The sequence below is a fragment of the Anoplophora glabripennis genome, unplaced genomic scaffold, assembly GCF_000390285.2.
Source record: "Anoplophora glabripennis isolate ALB-LARVAE unplaced genomic scaffold, Agla_2.0 scaffold182, whole genome shotgun sequence".
NCBI lineage: Eukaryota > Metazoa > Arthropoda > Insecta > Coleoptera > Cerambycidae > Anoplophora > Anoplophora glabripennis.
The window spans coordinates 660,463-683,566 of record NW_019416287.1 but is presented as its reverse complement, the minus strand read 5'-3'; the positions used below and the strand labels follow the sequence as shown (position 1 = coordinate 683,566).

At 28.7% G+C, this 23,104-nt stretch overlaps 1 protein-coding gene across 1 annotated transcript; it reads right to left on the bottom strand.

Moving 5' to 3' along the window:
* LOC108910958 (syndecan) lies at positions 1-21,655 on the bottom strand. The gene is made up of 4 exons (XM_018715745.1): positions 21,474-21,655; positions 9,606-9,762; positions 2,066-2,239; positions 1-1,959 (listed from the first exon to the last, which is right to left on the bottom strand). The coding sequence occupies exons 1-4, from the start codon at positions 21,537-21,539 to the stop codon at positions 1,790-1,792; spliced, it is 567 nt and encodes a 188-aa protein (XP_018571261.1). The 5' UTR covers positions 21,540-21,655; the 3' UTR covers positions 1-1,789.
* Positions 21,656-23,104: the final 1,449 nt, after the last annotated feature.

The window sequence follows — 23,104 nt, the reverse complement described above, 5'->3', positions numbered from 1 at the left end:
TTAATTTTTAGTCTTATTTATTTACAACTGGATTGTACAACATTATTCTAATTTTAATCTAATAATATACATTTCAATCTTGAATACCTACAGTCAGTTTCTTAAAAAAAGTTATTATAATAAGAAGTTTGTATCGTTGATATATTTATATACCATTAAAGATTTTCGTTTAAAGTTCACAAGTGGCCTTATCGGTTTACAAAATAAAATTGATTATCTAGGATATAAATATCGCAGTAAGTGGTATAATAATATACAAGGCATTATGACAATATTTTGCATCGCTTACTATTATACTATATCTATTTCATCTAAATGAAGTTCATTTATGAATATAAAATTCCAAATTTAAAGTAAATTGTATCCCTATCCAATCAACAGCCAGGAATTCTCATTAAAAAAAAAAATTAGACACTAAGAATACTAATCCTTTGTTTGGTTCCAGTTATCTTTTTGTCTATATTGCCATAAAAAAAAACAATATGTATTGAGATGTATTGTTTTATTAATGACACTTCAACAGAAGTCCTATTCCAGAGCTTTATAAGTTTTCGAGACGTGTGCGTTTTTCTTGTGTGATGCAGCATGTACATCAGATGCACAATTGAGTATGACATGAAAACCGCACATACCTTTACATATTGTAATACACTATTCGCCAGATCAAATAAATCTCATCTAATCCGCAATGAGTTGCATATAAAACTCTAAAACAGTCCTAAAAATCATGAATCTCAAGGAATGTCTAGTTTATTCTATCATATATTAACTAATTTGGGAATGGCATTTACTTTTCAAACATTGTAAAAATTAAACTTTGTTGATTTAATATCAGCTGTCATGAAAATGTGTTACTACGGTCTAATAAAAATTAACGCGGTTTAAAAAAACCTACAATCTTTGTCGTATTATTTGTTTTTTTTTTTTTTTTGGGAAAAGTGTTTCTAAAGTTATGCTCAATTTTATTTTATATCCCCTAATACTAAACAATTTGCTTTCCGAGATAAATATTTTCAGATATCTACATAAAATTAAATTTAATGATATAAAAATAGTTTAGTTTAGGATATATCAAATGAAATCAATTAGAGACGAAAAAAGTAATTTATCAAAGCTGCACGATACTTAGCATGTGTAAAATATTACACAGATTAGTTATAGCATAGTATTATTTACTAGTTCCTATTACCAATTATTATTATTATTATTATACTCTAGTTATTACTATATATTAAATAGGTACATTTAAGTATTATTTGAGCATATAGTACCCCAAAAAATGTTACTTATTAACAATGAAATGAAAGTTAATAATGTGGGAAAATTGTACTATATACTCAAAATAAAAATGGACGTAAAACATTTAATTCTCTTTAGTACATCTATTTATATATGTGTATATATATATTTGTATATACACTGAAATATAGAAGTTGAATGATTTTAATTTAAAAAGTATAATAATACACAATTATTTACTTACACTGTTGGCAGTTTTTGGCAATAGTAGACCCAATATTATTTTTCTCTATTCCTTTATAAAAAATTATTTTACTGAAACCCTAATCATGACAAAACAATTACGTATTATACATAGATATTAACAAAAAGAAAGTATCCTCTACTGCAATATGTGCGTTTTTTGTTATGACGTTTTGTAAATGTTTTTATTTAACATATAAGCTTCACTACAAGCGGATGATTCAGTCCCTAATGTCTGCCTGAGCTTTATGGATGAGCGATTTGCAGACTCTCGAGATTACCGTCCATTTTTTCATAACAACTATTTTCAGGCAAAGAATTCTTTGTTTGTTCCTCTACTATACGAATTCGAGTTAGGAGATTGTTTTGGTTCTCCTAAAGCATACGACCCTTCATCTTTTTTACGCATTCTGTAAACTATGAACATCACTACTAATATAGCACACAGAAGACCAACAACTGCTCCACCGATAACAGCTGAAAAAGAAAATAATTTAAGAATTACATTGATTATCAATTCACAGTGTAAAAAATACATTAAAAATACATTAAAAAAAATTTTATTAAAAGTTGTGATCATTACCTGCTATCATGCCGGGCTGGGCAAAAAATGAAGCGGGGCGATCTTCATGCTTTTTATTCATTTTGACTGTGGAATCTTCAGTGGGAACCGGAGGGGGATTGTTTTCTACAGGTCCTTTTTCAGTTTCAGTTTCCGTTTGTCCAGGTGATACTGGATTATTCACTGGTGGTACATCTGCAATTAATTGCGAATTATATTTTGTAAACAATTTGTTGTGTTTTGCACATATCGAATAAACCACTGAACATTATGGAACAGTGACAGTTAATGAAAATTAAAGTTATCATATTTTGATGGTGAAGCGCAAAGCCTATACTATTTTTTTATTTTTATTTTATTTATTTTTTAAAAATGATTTCTTCGCCTACACGGAGAATCTTCATGATGAAATACTTCCAAACAAAATTTGCCGAATACAAAAATTGAATAAAGAAAGAGAAGCCTCCTTTCAGGTATCGAAAAGGGTTGCACATATATATATATATACACAATATATTTTTTTTCATGATCAACCAATACACCAGTAAGCCCTAATCACCATTCAGTGCAGGAATGAGGAAAACCTGGAAATCCTCATTAATTAAGGGGTTGGTTAAACGCCGACCGGCCTCAATCTCTCACACTGACCCAAGTCAATGTTTTTCCACACTACCATACCCCCAGAGAGGGTGCCTAATTCCTTTCCACGAATATAGCTGATCTACGGTCTTACAGACGTGGGGATCGAACTCGCAACAGAGGCATTCATCGATTTATATATTGACGCCTCGAACTGCTTGACCACCGACTGACCCAAACAGATATAAATCACAAATATTTCATTTTTCATACAGTTATAGCGTTATGAAATTTAAGAAATGGGAAGTTAGTATCAAATGATAATTTAAATAAAACTTTCATAGAAAATTGAATTTCTTGAAAAAAAAAATTGCTGATGGAAAAAAAATTGAATATATGTGCAACTCTTTTCGAATCTTAAGGGAGGCTACCCCAATTTTAATTTTTTATTTTGCAAATTTAGTTAGAGCATAAAAATTTCCTAAAAATCGGTACGCCTCAATATCACAATATGGCCATTTTAATTTTCACCAGTCACCACTATTACTGAATGTAATCAATATATGTGCCAAACAAAAAAATTTAACAAGAAATATGAACTCAGTATAAATGATATGACATGCTGAATATTCTCTAAAAAAAATTTTAATAACATGTATTTTCTGTTTTTCATATTTATAATCTAGATCCTCCAATCAATCTCTATACAGATTAATATATAATTACATATATACATAATATAAAAACAAAAAATAAAAAGTCGTTATCATTGAGAAACAGACTTGGTGAATACAACATACATCTATGGCAAAGAACTATTTCTTTTCCATAGATTCTGTAATATGTATTTTTCTATAATTCTATAATTAATTAATATAATCTTATATGAAACTAGGGAGCCCCAACCATATTAAAAAGAAAATGTGCAAATACCGAAAAACAAACTTTTATCATAGCAGTGATAACCTAAATTGATGACCTCTAGGTGTAGAGAAAACAAAACCAAAATTATATCATAATTTATATTATGATACTGAGTCTACATTAGACAAAATATTTATAATAGTAGTTTTACAGTCAAAGAAGTTGATAATTTTTTTTTCACCTTGAATTAATTTATTATGCGTAAAATTGTTGTCAATTTATTAAAAATAAATTCATGTAGAAATTGTGAGAATACAATTTTTTTACAATTTATTAGTGATTTTTGGTTTCATTTTGATTTAAAGATATAGTGCCAAGAGTGCTTCTGATAAAAATTATTAAATATTATTTAATTTTATTTTCCTTATGACTAAATTCAAGTAGCCTTTTTATTGGTGAAACAGAAAAATAATGTCACATTTTCCAGACCTACTTCACTTTGCAGATATAAAAAATTATATCATTATCTAACTAAACAAGCTGGTTTTCAAAAATGACAAATTTCTTATGATTTTTTTTGTTACTCACACATACCATAAATCAATCTGAGATCCGTGAGACCACCCTGTATATGTATACAAAAGCAGTGTATTTTATTTACCTGATATCTAGGTTAATCTCACCTAATTGACCAACCAGCATCCAGAATAACTGAGATTGGATGAGATTTCAAGTATATAAAACATGGGTAACGTTCACTACAGGTAAATGGATTAATCAACAGCGATGATGTATGAAATGGAGAAGTTTTGAGAAATTTGAAGGTCTCTGATGCTGTTTATAAATTTGTTATAACTATTTATATGAATTCAATAAATTTTTGTTTTTAATTATCTAAATACTTAATTTAAGTTTCATTAGTTTAGATTAACACTTTCAGAAGTATGACATTTTTCAAAATTTTTTACACTCAGTATATCGAAAATAGCATTACACACAAGGAACAACATCTTAAAATCTGACACACCCGTTTATACAAGATATTCCAAAATAAGTTGGCACTACTGCGAACTTTATCGATGAATTTAGATACAAAGCCACTTAAATTTGCAAAGGTGTAGTAAATTTTCTACTGATTAATGTAATTTTTCTACTGATTAATGTAGATTTAACGAAAAAATAATTTACAATCATTTTTAAGATATGTTTGTTTAAATGATATTCTAATGGAACACATTGTATGTACGTAACATTTGATGGGTCCACAAGTATAACGGTATGGGAGTGTAAAGTATTACAAAGAGACATGATAGTCTTAAGTCTTAGTAATCAACAAATTTCCGTCAAAATTTCTTTGTGGCATGTTACACTTAATGGCATGTATCTCCTTAACCATTACAGATAGATTCATTAAACCTTACATCCCGAAAAGAAATTCTATCTAAATATGATATAATTTAGATAAAAATGCCATTTTGACAAATTTATCGTAAACAAGCTTTAGATTTTTTTTACTTGACAAAATTAGCAATAGTGTTGACGTCTTTTGAAACACCCTGTACATAAACTTACGGATGCCTACCGTTGGGGTCGGAACGGAAGAGATAAAATGAGATATAAAAAAGTTGCACAACGATAAGCACTCCTGAATGATGCCTTTCTTGTTACTTTCACAGATTACTAGATAAAGGCATGAAAACATTGATTTTTGCCTTTTTTTGACTAACTTTGTGATTATTAATTATAAATAATAGAAAATCAATAATTTCCTCTATTTTTTTTATATTTACCAATTTTTAACACCTTAAATTGTTGAAGAAATACGTAAAGAATTTGTTACAATTCGCATTTTTTGTGGAATTGTACATGTTACAATGAAACTGGCTAATTTAGGTTTTTTAGACTACATATCATAGACTTATTATAACTCACCCCAAACTAACCCAACTGCAATAAATATCCCTTATATATATATACTATTATTTAAACATTTTATAATAAAAAGTCAAAAAATTGTAGAATGTAATTAAAATTTGTACTTTTCAATGATTGTTTATGGGTAACTAAAATCACTGAAACTGACCGGTTTTACTGTCTCCAGTTCCTTGGCAGGTTTAACGAAGTTACATTTGTTACACTTTTTATATTACAAGTATTTCATGTCAATATACATATATGCCAATTTCTTAAACAATTTATCAGGTGATAAACTGATAAATTGAAAGAGCAAAACAGAATTTGGCATTTTTTTTTCATGTGATCGCTATTTTAAGTTTTCGCATATGCTTAAAAAAATGTAGGTATATTTGTAATTTTAGTCAAATTTGAACAAAAACACAATTTTTTGCACAGTCGACCATGGTAAGATAAAAAATGCATAATGTAGTTGTTACTATAGAACATGTCAAACTAATATTGTAGCCACTAAAGAGTGAAATATTAATTAATTAATTCAAAAGAACTAATTTTAGTTAAATGTATTTTTTCATCATATTTAAATATTTAAATAATAGGTTACATATAAGTTTTCATTATTGAAATTTTGTTATACTTAATGATTTGTAGTTTGCTATTTAATTCTTATTCAAAAGTTGATCGTAACATGCAACAATAAGAGAACTGTAACAATTTCTTTAGGATAATTTATTGGGTAGAAAATTAGTAAATGTAAAACTGATTTAATAAAATGGAGACAAATGCAAATGAAAATACAAATGGAGAAATACTTGGTTAGTATTCATTTATTTGGAAAGTTATTCATTTTAGAACTATATTATATAACTGTATTTTGTCATGGTATATCCAAGGCCAACTAGGTATGCAAAATTATGCTTTTGTTAAAATTTGGGTAGAAAATTATAAATGTAAATATAAAATGACATGCAGAGTTTAAAAAAGGACATGTATGTATATCTGAAATTATGAAAATTCAAAATGACGGCCCTATGGAAAAAAATTACTGATTTGGAAGTTGATTTGAAAAGTCAATAGAGGGATTTTTGGAATCTATCATCTGAGATTCCTGGAAGCTTTGTCGGAACAAATAGTCCAAGCAATTGACGTAAAATCTAAATTCAACATATTAAAACCATTTTTCAAACACTTTTTAAAGGCTATAGTTTTTAAATGACATATGTTCTTTTTGAGTATTAAATACGTACTAACAAATAAATTAAATAGCGAGGTTAAATATGAACAGAGAATAGAATTTTTTCGACTTTTCTGTTAAAAAAAAAATTGTTTTTAAAGTCGGGATTGGTCATTTTTATATTTACTACCGTTGTTAGGAGCGATTTATAGACCAAATAAATTTTCAAAATCTGTAACAGTAAAACCAAACACTTTTTGAATAAGTTGTCACTATGAAATAGTCATAAGCTGTGGACAAAATTTCTTGACATCAGTAGATGCAAAATCGTCTTTATACACATCCAACCTTTCTGGGAGATTTGTTATATGCATACGCGTAACAGCGACATTGTGACATAATTTAAATAATATACTCTGTCGCGATAAGCCAAAAAATAAATAAATAAAAGTAACAATTCTTCATGGATGCATTATTTTACGTGTAAAAATCCAAAAACCAAGATAATTTTAAGAGAATGGCAATTAAACGTCACGAAATAACATTTTTTATATGCGTCAAAAAAAATTAATACAAAAGTTCATACGCCACTGTCTTTTGGCTTCCTTTAAATCTAGTATACCTAATTTTTGAAATGTATTGGATAATACAATGATTCGTTCAATGAGTATTATAAGTTTTCGAGGTTAAGAAGTGATTTTTTTGTAAACCCGTATTACAGGATGGTGAATACAATAATATTGCAACATTTTTTTATAAAAATATTGCCACACAAACTGGAAGTTAGTCTAAACTGAATTAAAATATGTCGTCCTGCCCGGAATATACGGGGTGTCTCAATTAAGATGGATTCTTCTATATCACTGGTAAATAATAATAATATAAAAAAATGTCTCAGATAAAAGTTGTGCCAAGTCAGCATGTTCACATTTTAAAATTATTTTCGGTTATATTTCCGTTTGTTCCGGAACTTACCTAATTTTATTTTATCGAATGGAATACAACTTCCTTTCTTTAATTTCTCCTTGAATCTAAAGCGTATGTCGATAAGCTTGGATCTAAGTTGTACCGTTTCGGTGTTATTTGATGTTATTGAAAAAGTTGACTTTTACACAGGTATCATTGAAAATATCAAATGTCTTCGATACTAAACATGCAGTTCAGCATGAGAGAAATGTATCCTTCGCATTACATTAAATGTGAAATAAAAAAATGGTACTTAATTACAGACATTAGAATTTCTGTGTTGGAATCATGGACATTTTTTTTTAATATTAGTTTTAATTTCATTTTCCTTCGATTTTATTTATTTTCTATAATTTGCGATTTTATTGATAAAAACTGGATATCACATAATAGCATTGTTTCCAATTCAAAATAGTAAAAATACATACCTGACCTAGATCTCTTAATCGGTCTGCTACGTTTCCCGATCTAACTAAATCTGACTTTTTCTTATGAGAATATACATACAAAACGTGAAAATTATTCTACACCTACTGAAATGCAAGATATCCAAAATTAAAAAAGAAGATCTTTTTAGTGCTTTTATAATACGTTTTCAGTTTTTTGTTATTAATTATTTCATTATTATTATTAGTATGCGTTTTTTATGTCGTTTATATAATCATATTTTCATAAAAATTATAATTACCTCAGCAGGAAATTTATTTGCATATTTTTGTAAATATTTTTCACATACGTAGGTAGCTTTTACATTAGGCATCACTACTACGTAGCAATCATTTTTTAATACGGAAATAGCAACAGAAAATATGAGAAACCGCAAAATCTTACAGAAACAAACCTTGACATACCTTAACAAAATCGAAAGGAAATTACAATTTGTTTCTATGTGTCAAATTTAACATAAGGTTCCTATAAAATTCCGAGATCCGTAATTAGTATTTGAAATGTAATGCAGATGATACGCTTTTTTATACTCGAACGAATTGTGAAAACCGCGTCTTATTATCGTTTAGTTCTGGAGATATTTGATATTTTCGGAAATTCTACAAATTATTTTTTTCAACGCCAAAATAACGAAAATTGAACGAGAATAATATACAGGGTGTTCCATTTGAAATAATGAAAAAAGTAACAAACAGAAGAAATGAGACATCCTGTAGGACCGAAAATAATTTTAAGATATAGTGAAATTGAGTTGGTATGACTTTTATTTGGGACACTTTTTTGTATTATTGATATTTCCAAAGCTACAGAAAAAATCGTCTTGAGTAAGATACCTGCACTCGGTATTGTACCCATGCCTTGGATAACAGAATTTATTAAGAGTTATTTTTGTCTGTCACTTTTATATTACAAGTGTTTTGGATTTTAATTTAGTGCATATCAATATCCAATGATATACGTGATGACGCAAGTTATACTGTCATTCCTGTAGCTCATTTCGTATTAGCGTTAGAAACATCATATTGAACATGACATGAGTAAAATATATTAATATGTTATGGAATATATATGGATTTCCAAATTTAATTGGGCATTTTATATTTTCTCCATTCCAAATGACATTTTAAACAGTTCCATGATATTTTGTTATTTACCATGTCTATAAAGTTTTCAGCAATTTTTATTTAAATGTGTAAAATAATTTATTTTAGGAGAAATCGTTTTAGTAATCTTTAAGTAGCCATAAAATTTAAAGTTTTTGTCATTTATTAAAAATTTAATTTTTCTGATAAACTTTCAATTACTTTCTGGGCAATCTAGATGGACACGGAAAATTGAACTTTAACCTTGATGAAATAGCTTTTAATCATTTTGACTAAAATAGTATAGAAGTACCTATTTGTAATTTGAGACAGAAATAATAAAAAAAATATGTAGGTATGATGTCTTTTTCAAAAATTGGGCCCACATCACGTTAATAGAAGAAACAAAAAATAGTTTTCTTATATGATCAGTCTACTTGTTGCGTCTTTAACTCATGACCAATATGATATTAAGGTAAATAAGGTGAAATATGATTGATAGAGTAAATAGAAGATAGACTGATAAGAAACTTACAAGAACGAGATTTATCATCATCAGTATCATCCTCATCGTCAGGTCCTAAACCAGATCCACTCGATTCCAAGTCTTGGGTCACCTCTCCATGATATCCACTGCCCTCAATGTCGGCATCTTCATTGTTAAAGTTAAAATCTTTACTACTACGTTGGATCTGCAATTTCAGTTTAAAAGGACTAATTATAACTTGCTGCGTATCAGATTTTCATATTAAGTATAAGTAGTAGTAAATAAAAATATTACATAGTGTTGTTAACCGAATACGTAATAATCGCATTTTTCTTAATTAAACAAATTATTTCCTCAATATATTTGTAATTTATATTATGAATGAACTAAACTGTAAAAATGTATGAAATAAGTTAAAAATAGTTTAAACATTCAAAATAAACAATTTGTTTCAAAATATGCATGTAAACTTTCCCGGTGAATTATATAAATATTCCATTTTTATATAAGTAGGTATATCTTTTATGTTTATCTGGGGCATGAATTACTTACGCAAAAAATTCTTCGTACCGTTGTTTACTTTGCGCATAAAAATGCGAAATTTCTCTTTTTAAATCAATGAACAGCAAAATAAAATTTTTTGTTTTTTTTCGACAGCCTGACACTTTGTCGTTATAAAATCAAATTTATTTGTTGTTTATTACAAAACTACAATATTTTTAAAATTATCGTACTGAATCATGCACACCAGTAACAAATAAAATGACAACTGAAAGTGTACTTATTTTTATTTGATTTACTTACTCAAATGCAAAATTTACTATTTCAAAGTAGGTAGGTAGGTATATATTGATTTATTAATTTTTCATTGTAGGTATCTGTATATTCAAAAACAATTTTTGCCGAATACCACCAAAGAGTAACAACGACGGCAATGGCGGACTATACGAAGAAATCAATAATTTCTGTCTGCGCCGTTTTTCGGCATCCTCTCCAAGATAGAGTAGACAGAACCGTACTAAAATACAAATATGGGCTAATATATTAATTCATTATGTTCATGGAGGCACCTAAGATGTGTGCAAGGTCACGTATTGCATATACATATTTGTGTAAAACTGTCTGTAAGATCAAAATAAAAAAGGAACTGAAATGGTGTACGGCCGACCATAAATATGGGCGGCTATCTACATGTAATAATTATAAAATTGTATAAGGTGTAATTTTACCAATACATACATATAAGGAAACTTAAAGCCGAATTGAATCGTTTTTTTTCTTTTAGAGACTTTTATTCTAAAGCGTCACTTTATTTACTTTTTCATATGGCTAAAATACATAGTTTATGACAAAAATTGAGTTGAATTTTTTTCTGCAATTATTATCAGTTACGGACAGCTGAGTGTTTGCCGCCATTCAAAATTCAACATCTGAAATATAACAGCTCTTATCTACATGTAATAATTATGAAATTGTATATGGTGTAATTTTACCAATACATATAAGGAAACCTAAAGCCGAATTGAATCGTTTTTTTTTTCTTTTAGAGACTTTTATTCTAAAGCGTCACTTTATTTACTTTTTCATATGGCTAAAATACATAGTTTATGACAAAAGTTGAGTTGAATTTTTTTCTGCAATTATCAGTTACGGACAGCTGAGTGTTTGCCGCCATTCAAAATTCAACATCTGAGATATAACAGCTCTGTGAATTTAGCTTATTTCATTTAAAGCGTTACATATAGGTATCTCCGTAGACATTGGTTTTTTGATACGTTGATTCGAATCGTAAAAATTTAATTTAATTACAAATTTATTAAAAAATGTGAAATTGAATTAGTCTAGAACACCATCAAATATCCAGTTGTCCGTAACTGTAGAAAATTGTGGTCCATTTATCTCAGGAACTACGTATTTTAGCGACATGGAACGAGAATTACTTTTTTTACAGTGGATAAAGTACCATTTCAGAAAATCTTTAGCAACAAAACTATTTAGTAAAAATAAACATGACTATTTAAGGTGTTAGCGACCTCTATGGTTTACATAAAAAAAATTATTCATGCTTGGCTACTTGAAAAACATCCCTCAGTCAAGTCAAGTTCCACTTAAATATCTTGTTAAAAATGTGAGTTATCGTCAATAAATTAAAAAAAGAAATTATAACTCACCCTGTATATTCAAAATAACTTTAAGAGTTCAACGAGGCCTTTCTAGCGAAAATAAAAAATCAGTTTTGAACAGAGTACACAAAAACATGTTTACGGCATTTTTGTTTAAATTAATATCCTCTTATCAGACTGAGAAAGATTAATAAAGTTAGAGTACTGATAAATAACAGTTTAAATTTACCGCCGGGGTTGACGTTTGCTATAAACCTGCGTATAAAAAAAGTATCTCTTTTACAAAAATATTTGATTCATAGTTACCAAAGCTACTTCAAACTTAGGAATTTTGTATATATATGTATGTACAATACAGGGTGTCTCAAAATTAGCCTACGATATTTTACAACAGCATCCTACGAATCAAAAAATAAGACTAAAAGTTTATATAACAAAGTGGAGAAACGTCTTCAAATATCTTCAAAACTGTTAGGGATACCGGATAATATAACGAAACTGAGTATTATTTAGTTAAAAAATAATTTTCTAAATTTTTTTCAGGGACGACCTAAATTAGGAGAGCTTGTGGAAAAATATTGTTCTTATTTTTTAACCTATAACTGTTTGTGCCAGAAATTAGACCTCTTAGACACCTTTGTTGCGAAAATGTACTCTTAGTTTCGATAGGTTAGATTTTCAACACACAGGCCTTACTCAATATGCTCTGAAACATTATTTGATTGCTAATAATAATAATGAGATGACAACTTACTGAGATCTTGGAAGAATAATTGCACAAAACAATTTTATTTGTAATGGGAGAATGTGAAAATAAGTTATATAGATATGTTGATCAAACGTCTTTTTGTACTCTTATTTTACTACTTTTCTTTAACTTTATTTTTATAAGGAGTTGTGGAAGTTTTTGAAATATCGTTGATTTTTCTACATATTTTTTTCTTGCTGCTATGATAGCACTAATACAGTAACTTATTTCATTGGTATATATTCAAATTCAATAAATTTTCGCATGAAATTTGTTAAGTAATACTCAACAATCCTATTTTTCATGACCTGCAATCAATTTAAATGGTTTACAATTAAGAACACATATTTTTGTGGAATATAATACAATTTTTAAATCAAATATATGCTCAGATGGTGAAACCTATCGAACGCATCTGATTAAAGTATAGAAATCACATTTTGACCATTAAATTCAAAACCATAAGTAATATCGATTTTCATATATCATTGTTTTATTTTGATTAATTTCGCAGATCATCTAGAAAAAAACCGCCAGTGGCTTACATGGGGACTGCAATCTATTTTTATGATGCCTATGTTCATATAAAATTTGTCTAAAATTTTTATTTTAATAAAATGCCTAATATCGGAACAACCTATATTTTAGGATACTTTCTTCAGTACTATAATTATTTCGTGAATAACTCATTTTTTTTAATTTTAAAATGAATACCTATAGGGAATTTTGATGAATTTGTATTATTTTAATGTGTTCGGTCTTACAAGTATGACCATGTGAATGGGCTAGATGACTGCAACGTGAAACATGAAACGAGTAGGAAATTTTCTCGAACACGGTACATTATTCTTAATTTCTTTTTAAGTTTCATTTTATTAGAATAAAATATCTAAGTAGGTGTGAGGTTTTCAATTAGATCCGATAAAATTGCTATCTCAGAAACCGTCAAAGATAGATAGCAGTTAATTCTGTGGATGATTCATTGGACAGGAAGCGAAAATATCAGTAGTTTGGGAAATTTTATGAAAACGCGAAATTTTCAGATTTCGATTTTATCTCTTCCGGGCTTATTCGAAAAGATGCACTATTAAAGAAACACAAGAACAGTAATGTATTAAAAATAAAGATATTACATTATGTATTCCAGTAAATAAAATCATTTATTGAAATTAACTGTATTAAATAAAAAAATTTAATATTATTGCGGAAGGAGCAGAAATCTGCATTATAAAGTAATACTGATGAAAAATTGACCTGGATCAAAAACCCAAAATTTCGAAAAAATTGAGCGTTGGAAAAGCTGTTTTTCCCCACAACTTTAAAAGTCCGATGATTACTGCATATTGTCGTTTACTGACGTCATTTTCCTCAAGGATTCTGGAATACTATTTTGCATTCGTCGTCTTTTGGAATCTGGCAAAAAATTAAAATATAGTAAAAACGATGTCCCCACAGTCTCCTGATATGAATAGACATAGCACATAGCAACATTTTATTTTAACAGAAATCTTCAGGTCAATTTTCGAGTTGTAGCTAAAAATTGAAAACTTTAGTATCTTCTTTTGATTCCTCTAACGACTACAGTTGAATTATTTTCTAAAGTATTGGGATTTTTGCTGATAGATTTTTTTGCGTATAATCCAGTATATTTAATTTTTGAATAAATGTTATAGTTTTCGACTTACGGATCAAAATTATAGTTTTTTTTTATAAAGACGTTGTATATGTAGGTATAGCTGGCTTTGGAGGAAGAAAAACCAATTCATATTTATATTTCATCTATGAAGTAAATACAAACTTATTCAAAAATTGGTTTTGCTCTTTGCCATCAAATATTGTTTTAATATACTTGTATAAGGTAACTGCACTAGTAACTGCCATTGTAAGGTCCAGAAAAAATTTATCATTTTTTAATTAATCCCATTTTTTGTAACTATGGTCGAATGCACTCTGACACTAATTTACACTATTTTTTAGCGTGTTCCACCGGTTTATACAACATTGTTTCTAATAATTGCCAAGATCAACACTAAAATTAACAAAATATTTATAAAGTTATGCATAACTAATTCACCTGTATCAACTCTACTTGGTATAAGATAATACAAAATAAATAAATAATCTTATTTCCGAGATTAGGTGTAATAATAAAATGGCAATTACTGGTAAAGTGGCAATTATTAGCGCACTTACTGTATATGTTTGAAAACTGCAGAACACCCTCTTTTTAACCAGGCCATGGTTAACTATGATATCCACTTAAAAAATATGTTTGATCTATAAGAGTTATTAAAAAATTAAGTATGCTACTGAATTTTACACGAAAATGTCTGTAAAACAAAATGTTCACCTTTTAGAAGAAAAGTCTAATTGTAGCCGCTACAGAAGTAATCGGAAATATCAAAACTTTCATTTTTTGGCTACACTCAAATATTAAAAAAACAGAAAATCTGTATTGAGCTGAACTTTTCTCTCACAGAAGTGGTAAAAGTTCACAAAATCCGTAACTTTCTATCTATAATAATCGATCAGTCATTATAGTTTAGTTTTAGCTCTCGTATTTTTTTACTCGATTTTAAAGGTTACACCTATAAACACACACTTTTTACATTTTTCTAGTACTGTGCGCTGCAAACACTTTAATATAGGTGCTATCCTATGCATTTACCTAAATATGTAGTGCGATCGAGGGGCGATCCGCTGATGTAATCTTCGTACGTTTGCCCTGGAATCTTATGTAATTGTTTCTGAAATCTTTGCAATCTCCGTGTAATTAAGACGTTTTAATATTTATCTTTTTGAAATTTTGTAATCATCTAAGAATCTCTTTAAAATTGAAATCTATGAAATTTTATCTGTAATCTACGTAATCTTATCTGTAATCTATGTAATCTTATCTGTAATCTATGTAATGTGTCTGTAATCTATGTAATCTTATCTGTAATCCTCGCTGTAATCTGTGTAATCAGCTAACGAATTTCGTCGATGTAGTCGTTATACAACGCCCCCCCTTCCTCAATTTCCAAAGGATGCTACACAAAACCTATATAGTGTGATTGCTGTGTTCCGAAGGGCAATCCGCTAAGGAAAAAACATACGAAGATTACAAAACTTCTGAAATCTCTTGTAATGTATCTGCAGATTTCCATATCAATTCAAAAAAGATTACAAATTTCATATAAAAAATCTAGATTACAATATCTTTCAACAGATTATAAAACATTTCAGGAGATTTCACTTATTTTAGTAGATTTCAATGATTATTTAAGATTTCAATAGGATTATTAGAAATTAAAAGAAGATTTCATAATTTCTTAATAAGGTTTCAAGGAATACGGGAAGATTACAATAAGTTTTGAATGTCCATTTGAACAAAACTAATTGAATTAACTTCAAATGTCATTCATTTCATTCATTAACAATAGTACTTTGATTAAGAATTTCCAGTATCAGGATTTTTTTTGGGCAAAAAATGTAACATTCTGATTAAGCTTTTGTTTGAATGAACATTAAAAACTTTTTGTCATGACAAAAATGATAATGCTATTTTGAAAGTAGGTAAATATTTTCCCAAAAACTAAATAATAAAAAATATATTAAGCTTTTATTAATACTTGCATTTAATAGTTTACTTGTATACAGCGTGTTTAAAAAAGACGCGGCAATATTTAAGGGAGTGATTGCCCAGGTCATTTTATAAAAAAAGGTCCTATAAACATAGGTCCGCAAACGCTTCGTTACCGATCTACAGAAATTTAATTTTTACTGTTTTTTTAATGAAATTTCAACACTGTAGATCGGTAACGAAGCGTTTGCGGACGTATGTTTATAGGAACTTGTTTTTATAAAATGACCTGGGCAATCACCCCCTTAAATATTGCCGCGCCTTTTTTAAATACGCTGTATACAGGTAAATTATTAAATACAAGTGTTAATAAAAGCTTAATATATTTCTTATTATTTATTTTTTGGGAAAATGTTTATTTTATGATAATTCTATTTTTTTATTTTTATTAGTTTATTGGATTATTATATTTTTATCTTTCAATAAAAATATATACTTACCTACTTTCAAAATGGCGTTATCATTTTTGTCATGACAAAAAGTTTTTAACGTTCATTCGAACAAAAACTTAATCAGAATGTTACAATTTTTGCGTAAAAATGATACTGGAAATTCTTAATCAAAGTACTACTGTTAATGAATGAAATGAATGACATTTGAAGTTAATTCAATTATTTTTATTCAAATGGACATTCAAAACTTATTGTAAGTAATCGTCCCGTATTCCTTGAAATCTTATTAAGAAATTTTGAAATCTTCTTTTAATTTCTAATAATCCTATTGAAATCTTAAATAACCATTGAAATCTACTAAAATAACTGAAATCTCCTGAAATGTTTTGTAATCTGTTGAAAGATATTGTAATCTTGATTTTTTATATGAAATTTGTAATCTTTTTTGAATTGATATTGAAATCTGCAGATACATTACAAGAGATTTCAGAAATTTTGTAATCTTCGTACGGTTTTTCCTTAGCGGATCGCCCCTCGAGTGCGATACACTAATAGTTCAAAGAACTCCTTTAAATTTTTATGAATCATCTAACTTGAATAGCTTTGAACTCTATATCCAATTTATTCCAATTTGAACAAACAAATTGGACACAATATAATTATATTTCTTTAGACTTGGACCTAGGTAGTTCAATATTTTTCATGAGCCAAAAGATGAGGGAAATTATAGGAATCATGTACACTAAATATACACTATACTATAATTATACACTAAAATTCTAATTAAATATTAATGAAAATATAAAAAGGATGTTCTGGCACACTGTTGTAGATATATAAACTGTCTCATAAATATCGTGTCAGTTTAAGCAAACAGTATCCTGGAAACACGGGTCCAAAAGTTGCAGCGATAAAGGCGCACTGCTAATTTTTTTAAATAACATGAATGTAGCTGATCCCGATCCAAATGCAAATCGGTACATCTTGGTTTTGTTATTTTTTAAAAAATTATACATTTTTCCGAATAAAAATATTAAATAAAATCCTGCTAATAAAAATGTGGTACTATATAAAAATCTCATGCGTGTCTTTCGTCCTTTGCCGGCAAGTGTTTGCCTACCTTAAAAACCCGCTGACATTTTAGTTATTTTACAGTTTTAATAGTTCGTACCATATACTGACGAAATTGCACATCATCAGGCAACAATACTGTAATTAAAATATTTATATATTTAGAATCATAGTCATCATAATCGATGACCCACAGTCAAAACATGTCGGCAGATAAACATCCACATAGCTAAATCGTTCGTCGGTTCTCTCACCCATGGCATACTAACGACAATTAATAAGTTCGAAAGTGGCCTGTCTGGTAAGTCTGCTGACGATTAATCTTAGCTATTTCCTAGATATTGGGGGAGTAATTCAACGTTGAACAGGGTATGGAGGTATGGAGCCCGCAGAGTCGTTTGCCACAATATCATTAAACTTTATATTATTTTGAAATAATCCAGTAGCAATAGTAAAGAATTTTATTAGAACCTCTTCCCTTTTCTGATTTATATCCAGTATAGATTGAAGACATATCTGCATTAAAAAAAACTTATTTATTAATAGAAAATATGCAATCTCTACCCCCATTTTATCTCCAATTTCATCGAGTAAGTAATAAAAAGTTTCTGATATTTTTAAACATGATTTTTCATTGTTTGGAATGTTCATAGCATAGTAATTTTTCAGAAAATATTTCCTCATCCATGTTTTTCTTCCATTATGTTTCACCTGTTTTTTCCATTCCTTATTAGTATAGGTTTTATTTTTTATTATAAACGTTAGCAACAGAAAACAATACAGGGTGTACCAAATGCTTTGCCAGTACCATCTTAAAGACCATTGCTATAAATTAACTGACTGCCCATGGCATGTGTTTATAAGTACTAGTATCTGGTATTTCAATTAAAAACATCACTATATTCTCGTAATATTCTACCCCTCATATCTTTTACTTTTGTGCATAGAAAAAAACGGTTCGAATAAAAAATTGAAGATATTTCCTTGTGATCTGAAAGCAACTGAATGATGTATCATTCAAAGACATAAAATAAACGAGACGTTGAACAGCGATGGATGTGTAGTTACTAGTGCATGGAAGTCCCAAAATTTTCACGGATGCCCGTAGATGTCTCTATGTGTCTTTAAAAGTATAACGACAACTGCGCATTCCCCAAAAATGTACTGGACATCCAATTTGGAAAGTCATCCACGGGCATCCATGGATGTATGGTTTTCACCTTTCCAATGAGCTTCGAGAAAAATCGCTGGCCAAAATTTGTACACTAAAATACTCACTCTGATAATTAATTACTCGAGTGTTACTCAAATAACAGAGAAAGACCAGGGTGACGAGGGAGATACGCGAATTATACATGTAATTAATTGTTTTAATACCCAAATATTTTTCAAACTTGTACACCACATTACTCTTGCGATATCCCCCTCGATGAGCTTGTTACAAAAATAACTTGAACTGTACAACACACTGTTATTGAATCGATATATTTGAAAGTAAGAAAATAAATATCATAGTCATTGAAAAGTGGAATTTAGAAAATTTACTGTGCAGTACTTTAAAGGAGAAAATGTGATAGTAAAATGGTCAGCTACTTTATATTTATCTAGGAATTTTATTTTTTTTCAGTATTTTTATAGAGAAAATAAATAAATAAATAGAAGTAATTTATGAGCAATTAACTAAAAACCGAGCGGGAAGCGCTGATGAAAATTTGTATACTTACTAAAATACAGGCTTTCATATTTCGTTACTCTAATAAGATGACGCATGCGCGCATCTTACACGTGACATTAAATAATTGTATTTATATTTTAATATCCAAATATTAGTCAAGCTTTAACACTAAATTGCTCCTGCGGTTTGCCCTTCATTAAACACCGAGAGGTAAATCGCAGGAGCAATTTACTGTATAAGCTTGAGTAGCATTTGAGTAATCTGTTTTAAAACAATTATTTATGTCTGTGAGATTCTCAAACTTTTACTCGTTTTTTCTAATATTTTTGAGTAATTAATCTTGATAAGCTTGAGTATTTAATCATAATAATGAGTACTTTACAACAAATTTTGACTAGCGCTTTTGCACTGCTTAAAAACCATGCTTCATAAAATCAATCTAAAGGAACGTAGAATATTTGGAAATCGTCTTAGGGAAAATTTTTTATTTCGATGAGACCAATTAGTCCCGAAGTTGCTACTACACACTGTATATTTGGATAGAACGCCTTCTCAGGATTACATTGATAAGGTTTTACAGGTACATTTCTTATAATAAACATGTTGCCAAAAGAGTACCTATACCCTCAAGTATTCCATAAGTAATGCGTTACAAAAAATTACTTTTCTTTGGAATTAACAATAACTAATAACTTCTTTCTAACACATTGAGTAGACTCTTAGCCATATCTTCCTTATTATTACAGATGGATCAAATATGTTCCTATTCTAATCTAAATGCTAATGCCGGCGCTTTAAGCATTACTTTGAAATTGTAGAAAAATCATAAAACTTTGGGTCACGTCATTTTTCTTTCCAAAACAAAAAAAATAAGGTAGAACATTACGCGAATATTCCCTGTATATTAAACCGTGCAATGGATGGTATTCCAGCTGGAGTTTGAACGGTTTGTGTTTGTGTACCGTCACTTCGATTCACGGTCTAAAACGTTAATCTTTGGTATTTAAATTACGCATTGCATAATTCTTATTCTTGTTTAAAATGCTTGTTGCCTGTTTGAATATTCTGAGCCTGGCTTTACGATTCCAACTAACTTAAGAATTGTCAGATAAAATATATATATCTAATTAGTTTATGACCTTTATCTTCTTTTGTATTCGAAATTTGGGTTTTATTCTGTGCTTATTTACGAGTTAATATGAATGATGACGATACTGTTCATCTTGTACATTGTAGAACCGTATCTCACTTAATATAATAAAAATTCTACAGTTTAAACTTGAGTAAAAGAATAACCTGCGTTATTTAACTACACATAAGGAAATGAAAAGAAAAATATGTGCGACTAAGGAATGATATTAAATAATCATTTATTGTAGACAAATAGTCAAATTAAAATTATGTTTAGACGATCTGATGACGATATTGAAATACCTGCGTGGAAAAAATGGTTGACAGTGCTATTTTAGGATTTTTACATATATACCTGTTAATGAATAAAAATTTAAGTAGGTATACATTTTTCTTCCGACATAATACTTAGTTCTACTATACCTACATTTTATTTGTATTATTCAATACGCCACATTTCAAATAAGATATACAGATATGACTAAAATACCTACATATAAAAATAAACTTTTGACAATAAAAGTATTTTTAATTAGATAGGTACCTATCTACTTCAATATTTCCCATATATGTATAAACATGTTAATCAATAGGAATTTAGGTGGTACATTTTTCTTAGAAATATCGGTTTAACAATTCCTACATTTTATTTATTGAATTCTATAAGATAGCAGTTCCAATAACATATACAGGTAGCTAAAAATATGTTTACCAATCAAGACAAGGCAAGACTAACTTTTAAATGTACCTATATAAGCAAAGAAACCGGAAAACATTTTGTATTTTATTCAAGTAAGGTCGTTTTATGAATCTGAAATTAATATACCACATATGGTCATTAGGTAGGTACCTACTGCATTTTTCTTTTGGAGGGAAAAAGGTTTTATGAAAATGGGTCATGACAGATACCTATAGTATTTTTTAAGTGTAAATATTTGGAATTCCACTTGAAGTAAATTCACGATAAGTGAAATAAGTTATAAACTATCCTGTCAAATTTATTACTTACGTAGTAAATCAAATCAGCTTGCTCTTAATTAAAATCGCAATAGGTAACGGGGAAATCATATTTAAGTCACTTAGTCAGAAAGGTTATCCCAAGAAGGATACATTGAATACACACACATACACACACAATTTTCTTTATTTACCTGAGTTGCAGTCGCAAATCCCATAAGGACTGCCCAACATAGTATTATAGATATCCTAAAATGCATCACTAAGTATAGTACGTGGTCCTTTAAATATTATTTATATGGTTTTTACTTAAAAAAATAATAATATGGCACGACACACAACAAAACTCACTAAAGCATTCGGTGCACTGATCAATCGCCCAACCTGATTAAAATGATTGGTATACGCATGCGCTAATCTTTGATCACAGAGCGCTAAAATTTGAAACAGATAGTAAAGTATGTATAAAAATTTAATGAGAAGTATTATTTTATATATTGCATTTCAACTTATTGTGAAAATAAAGATGTAGATATAAGACATTATAATATTTGAACCGGTTTCTAATTTCATTATTTTTATAAATTTGTTGTGCTGAATATACAGGATATAAATAAAATGTTTACTCCAACATTAGTGGCAGATTCTAAGTCAAAAGTTAACAGAAAAAGTTTATGCAAATACATGTCCAGAAATGTTTCCTTTTCGAAATACAGGATACAGTTGAGGAAGACCTTGTAAATAAATATTAATTTCATTCATGAAAACTGTGACACTTAAGTTATTTGCATCATTATATAAAAAATAACTTGATGACGTGACGGTGACGTTTCGGCAATAATTACCTAATAACATGTAAGACGTTGTACTACTTTTCTAGAAAATTATGCATATTGGCGGCATGCAGCAAAAATACAAACAAGCATTTAATGGTTAATCAAAATGGTGTGGAATATCTTAGAAAAAAATTGTGAGCGAAATTATTAAATGTAAGTAAACTTCCGAAACTACGCCTCCTTTTATAAAAAACTATTAATTGTGAATAATCAAAAACTAAAGCTTTGCTCAGGCATGTAGCTAGCAGAGGGTAGGAGTGGGCACGGCCCCCCTAGAAAAAATACCATTCAATAATATCCTCCCTACACCCATGGTTTTGCTTATTATTTAAAACGCATGGAATTTTAAAAAACTGGCGTCCTGTATTTTGAAAATAAAGTAAGTATTGCCGGACTCAGGTTTATATAAGCTTTTTTTTAATTAATTTATTTAGTACACATCATTGTTTGTTTGATCAAGCATTTTAGTTACACCCTGTTAGGTGGGCTTCTAATTAATTATTTATGTTTTTTAATATAATAATAACCAATACCTTGCACCTTGCGATAATTTTAAAATATTACCTACGTAACATAAAATTTGTTCATCCTCGATAATTTTACCCGAGGTACAAAATCACAAAACATTATACTAGACCAAAATCGTTGAAGTAAAAGGAAGTGTATGTGGCATTTTAGACGTAAATTCTACATGTAGTCATAATTACACAAATATTTTTAAATTCCAGCTGCCCAATACTATTTCTAAGTTGCCTATGTATTTTATTTACTATTGTATTAAGTATACAGGGTATTCCTTGTAAAAATGATAAGTAAATTCAATTTTCCATTGTTTTCATTACTCAAAGAAAAATTTTCTCTAATAATTATTAAGATGTTAATAATAATATGCACTTTCTAATATAATTTTTGTGATATGTGAAATGCTGTTTTTACTGACTCAGTTGCATTTTCATCATCGCATATCTTGACCTTTGTATTTTATTCTT